This window comes from Cibotium barometz, chromosome 38 (assembly GCF_041138505.1).
Source record: "Cibotium barometz isolate CiBa-2024 chromosome 38, ASM4113850v1, whole genome shotgun sequence".
In the NCBI taxonomy this organism is placed as follows: Eukaryota; Viridiplantae; Streptophyta; class Polypodiopsida; order Cyatheales; family Cibotiaceae; genus Cibotium; species Cibotium barometz.
Window position 1 is genome coordinate 32,578,087 of NC_141083.1, and position 5,365 is coordinate 32,583,451.

Here is a 5,365-nt window from a genome sequence, read left to right on the forward strand (position 1 = left end):
ACACACAAAAGAGTAGACAAGCACAAGAGAAAGACATGGATGGCTGAATTTTCTTCTATTTTATTATTCTCTCTCAATGCATGTAACACTATATGTAAAATTACTCAACTAACAATATTCAAGAAGAAAAACTAACTTGTATTGATTCATCTACTATTTGCAAGACTCTTACATGCAGATTATATACGGATACAAAATATAACTTCCTATCATATGAACTGTCCGGATGGGATGTCACTACTATTTGCAAGACTCTTACATGCGGATTATATACAGATACAAAATATAACTGCTAGACATATGAACTGTCCGGATACAACTAGTCACAATGGTTGGGATGTCGCCTATTGAGCTCAACCAGCATCAATCTTTATTGATGCTTACAAAAGAAAAGATACTACTAAGGCTAATATTACTAAGGGTGGTTCCATCCGCTAACAACATACTCCCAGGTGACCTAGTGAGAAATGACTTATGAAGTATATAAGTCAAATTTTCCATTGTGTAACCATACTTCCGATTTGTGCAATAGATTTAAGAGTTCTCTCTAGAGTGTGTGTGTGGGCATGCTAATACTTAGGGTTTGGGAAGACAAAGTCCTCTCTTAGCTTCTGAGACTTCTTTGTCGTGTTCTCAACTCTTTCCTTGTGGGAGTACCAAGTAGATTGACTTCATCGGTCTACAACACCTACAATACAAGCAGCCACTTCAATGTGACAATGAAGACGAGAACGTGCTTCCCACAGGAGGAGGTGAAGCTATGGAGTTGACTCTAGCTTGATTTTGAGGTAAGGTCCGTATGAATTGGTGCCAGTTCTCTACAAATCTTTCCATTGTTTTGAGTCTCGTTTGAATTTGAGGGATTTGAATGATCTTGGAGTATGGGAGGATGTTAAATTCTTGGCATTATAAAGCCTTTTTCTTTTTAGTACATTTTACACACCATTTTAAAAAAAGACGACGTGAAAGAAAAAGGTGCAACTTTGTGACCCCAAGAGGATAGGATGCTCATGCTTCTCGGTAGAGGTGCCGAGTTTGAGTCACACCAAGCATTCATGATGTTTTCTGCATATAATTTAATGCCTTCTAAATAAAGCGCCAACACATGCTATGGTTGATGATGTTCACATGTCACAGGTACACATACAAGGATTAGAAATAAGTTCACATTCGATTTTGTGCCCTAAATTAAAGTAGTACAATGCAGTAAGTTGTTGGTTGTCATCTCAGTCCCATTTCTCCTTAAATTGTTAAGAGTCACTCAGGTGTAGCAGCCAGTGGGAGCCCTGCCTGCAGTTTAAACATTACAAGTTACACAATGCGTCCAATGCAACGAGCGTTTTGACCAAGTAATGAAAAGTGTTGCCAATTGCCGTCTTCTTTAGGACTTCCAGGATAAAATCCCATCTCACTCCATCATATGCTTTACCCAATCTGAATACAGCGGCATGCAAGGAGTGTTCTAAGATAGAGGGAAGTCCAGTCTTCTAATGATATTCAAAGCCACAGTGTGGACATTGTATCCTATGGAGAAAAGGATATCAAAATGGTTTGAGCTGACCACTCGGAGGTAAAATGTACTTCTACAACATCAATAATTGTGGAAGGCTCTTGATGAAAACAATTTGAATAAAACAACGGTACGAAATAATACAACACAATAAAGAGAGCCAAAAAATAGTTGCTGCACAACTCACCTCTAGAGTCCTAGAATGGCTATATATCATCAGATTGCAAAAAGGCTAAAAAAGAACGAATGTTTCACTTCAGCATACTGAAAAGTTGTCCTCAGCAGTCTAGCAATAACATTTGGAGTGAAATAAAGATAAGTCTAGGCAGTTGCATCTTTCCATCCTCGAAAATGTAAATGCGGTTTGCATCTTTGACCTGAATTTTGTGCTGCTCCACTTTTGATATAAGCGATGTAGAAAACTGGCAGTCACCACAAACCCGCAGGTTCTTCGTGATACATATAGGTGTCCCTTAAGGTGTATTGATAAAGGCACATGCGATGGCCAAGTTCTCACTATGCCTGCATAGCGCATCTTCCTTTACATCATCTGAAATGTCTTGTGACACCCAATGCAAACCTGGGGAATACCCTTCCTGTGATATTTTTTGACCAATGTCTTTTAGCTTCGCATAGATATTTTTGCCTTGGGGATGACTGTCATCCCCGACAATAAACGAATGTACATTTCCACTTGCATCAGTCCACCAACAACGTCCTGGCATCTTCCATGCTCTATTTTCCGCTCTCGTAGCTTCAACCTTGTCCATTTCATCTCGCATGCCAGCAGCTGCATATATATTACTCATGCAGACATATGCTGCACCATCCTTTTCATCCAATTGTACGGCATGTTCAAAGGCCAATCTTCCAAGCTTCACATTTTCCCATTTTCGACAAGCACCCAACAGAGTAGACCAAAGTGGAAGACAATCAGAAGGTGGCATCTTCTCAATCACTCCTATTGCCTTGTCAAAGTGCCCTGCACGGCTAAAAAGATCAACCATGCAAGCATGGTGGTCTAAAGTTGGGATGATGCTATGGACTGTACTCATAGTCTTAAAGTACATTTGCCCCTCATCCACTAGACCTGTGTGACTGCACGCAGTAAGCAAAACAACGAACGTGACCAGATCTGGCTCTATACCTTCTTCTATCATTTTGTTGAATGAGTCAAAAACAGTTTCAACCTTTCCAAGCTGGGCATATCCTGTGGCTAGCGCATTCCAGGAGACTACATCCCGAACTGGAAGCTCGTCAAATACTTCTTGCGCCTTTGCAAGTGCACCACATTTGGCATACATATCCACCAACGCAGTGCCAAGCACAATATCTTTTTCCAATAAGCCCTGCCTGACAACCTCAGCATGTACCTCTTTGCCCTTCTCAATTGCTCCTACGCTGCCGCAGGCTTTCAAGATGCAAATAAAGGTGACTGCATTTGGGGAGAGACCCTCCTCTCGCATCCGTCCAAAGCAGTTCAGAGCCTCATCACCATGCCCATGTTCGGCATATCCTGCGAGTAGCACATTCCAAGAGACTACATCCTGAACTGGAAGCTCGTCAAATACTTCTTGCGCTTTTGCAAGTGCACCACATTTGGCATACATATCCACCAACGCAGTGCCAAGCACAATATCTTTTTCCAGTAAACCCTGCCTGACAACCTCAGCATGTACCTCTTTGCCCTTCTCAGCTGCTCCTATGCTGCCACAGGCTTTCAAGATGGAAATAAAGGTGACTCCATTTGGGGAGAGACCCTCCTCTCGCATCCGTCGAAAGCAGCTCACAGCCTCATCAATATGCCCGTGTTCAGCATATCCTGCAATTAGGGCACTCCAGGAGACTACACCCCGAACTGGAAGCTCGTCAAACACCTCATGCGCTTTTGCAAGTGCACCACATTTGGCATACATATCCACCAATGCAGTGCCAAGTACAATATCTTTTTCCAATAAGCCCTGCCTGACAACCTCAGCATGTACCTCTTTGCCCTTCTCAGCTGTTCCTATGCTGCCGCAGGCTTTTAACATGCAAGTAAAGGTGACTGCGTCTGGGGAGAGACCCTCCTCTCGCATCCGTCCAAAGCAGTTAAGAGCCTCATCACCATGCCCGTGTTCGGCATATCCTGCGATTAGTGCATTCCAAGAGAATACATCCCGAACTGGAAGCTTGTCAAACACTTCTTGTGCTTTTGCAAGTGCACCACATTTGGCATACATATCCACCAACGCATTACCAAGCACAATATCGTTTTCCAATAAGCCCTGCCTGACGACCTCAGCATGTATCTCTTCGCCCTTCTCAGCTGCTCCTATGCTGCCGCAGGCTTTCAAGATGCAACTAAAGGTGACCGCATCAGGGGAGAGACCCTCCTCTCGCATCCGTCCAAAGCAGTTCAGAGCCTCATCACCATGCCCGTGTTGGGAATATCCTGTGATCAGGGCACTCCAGGAGACTACATCCCGAACTTGAAGCTTGTCAAACACTTCTTGCGCTTTTGCAAGTGCACCACATTTGGCATACATATCCACCAACGCAGTGCCAAGCACAATATCTTTTTCCAACAAGCCTTGCCTGGCAACCTCAGCATGTATCTCTTCGCCCTTCTCAGCTGCTCCTATGCTGCCACAGGCTTTCAAGATGCAAATAAAGGTGACTGCATCTGGGGGGAGGCCCTCCTCTCGCATCCGTCCAAAGCAGTTCAAAGCGTCATGACCATGCCCGTGCTGGGCATATCCTGCGATCATGGCACTCCATGAGACTACATCCCGAACTGGGAGCTCGTCAAACACTTCTTGCGCTTTTGCAAGTGCACCACATTTGGCATACATATTGAGTAGGGCAGTTCCTACATAAATGTTCTTTTCAAGCAACCCCCTTTTGAGAATATCAGCATGTATTCTGCTGCCTTTGCACAGATCCTTTTGCTTGGCACAAGCCTTTAGTAAGGCTACAAGAGCAGTATCCTCTTGAAACTCCTTGTTGCTATCTCCTTGTCGTGCTTTGCGGTGGATTTCCTTGACCTTCGTCATCCGCACACAGAACTCTCGTTGCAGTCCTCTTTTTTGGAGCTCCTCTTGGACCCAAGATGGATTGTACCAGCAATCCATCCACAGCGACTCCTTTGTCAGTTTATGTTTGAAGTCCGGGGATCTTCGGCTTCTCTGTGATGCAAAACAATACTCAGGAAAGGCAATAGGTTTTCGTGTACTCTCATGTAATTGTAAAACAGTGCTTACCTTGCTGGTTCGATTATCCCACCATTGGGAGGGATCCCTGAAGTACTCCTTCCATAAGAAGTCCATGTCTCTACATGCCATAGGGAGGAACCCAAGACAAAGTCCTTCTTTTCGCTCTGCAGAGCCAGGAAAATGCAAATTTGTATCACCCTTGTATGTAATTCGAAATGTGTATTACCCTATTTTTCTGAGGTCTTATTTCGTCACTTTTAATTAATTTGCACCATCATGTTTTGCCACTCCAATGTGCTAAGTGTGGTACCTAGATCACCCATTAAGAGCCCCAGGGACCTCCACACATGATGAATGAGACATTACAACTCTCTGATTTGCACCCATAGCCTCATGTGGTTACAACACCAAGCATTTCACGCCTTCACTGCCATCCTATAAAAAATGATAGAGGAAGTAGTTTAGATAGAATATATGAAAATGTTAGAGAGAGAGGGATGGAGGGATCGACAAGGAATGATATTGGGGATCTAAGTTGTAATATATTGAAACCTTGTATTACTTGGGACTCAACCTCCTAAGTATGCAACGTTGCCTAATCACAATGGTTCCCTCAAACAACCTCACGTGCTAGTAAGCTAAAGTGAAAACAGCTGCAAAA

The 5,365-nt window shown here is 43.7% G+C and overlaps 1 protein-coding gene across 1 annotated transcript; it reads right to left on the minus strand.

Annotated features, from left to right (window-relative positions):
* Nucleotides 1-1,611: 1,611 nt before the first annotated feature.
* LOC147616617 (pentatricopeptide repeat-containing protein At2g33680-like) lies at nt 1,612-5,000 on the minus strand. Its single transcript, XM_086777674.1, has 2 exons — nt 4,753-5,000; nt 1,612-4,677 (listed from the first exon to the last, which is right to left on the minus strand). Exons 1-2 carry the CDS (start codon nt 4,831-4,833, stop codon nt 1,984-1,986), a joined length of 2,775 nt encoding a protein of 924 aa, XP_086633800.1. The 5' UTR covers nt 4,834-5,000; the 3' UTR covers nt 1,612-1,983.
* Nucleotides 5,001-5,365: the final 365 nt, after the last annotated feature.

Excerpts from the sequence above, each read along its gene's own strand:
- LOC147616617 (XM_086777674.1), bottom strand. The coding sequence starts at position 4,833 with ATGGCATGTAGAGACATGGACTTCTTATGGAAGGAGTACTTCAGGGAT. Across the intron at positions 4,678-4,752 it reads GGGATAATCGAACCAGCAAG|AGAAGCCGAAGATCCCCGGA; the intron begins GTAAGCACTGTT and ends TTTGCATCACAG.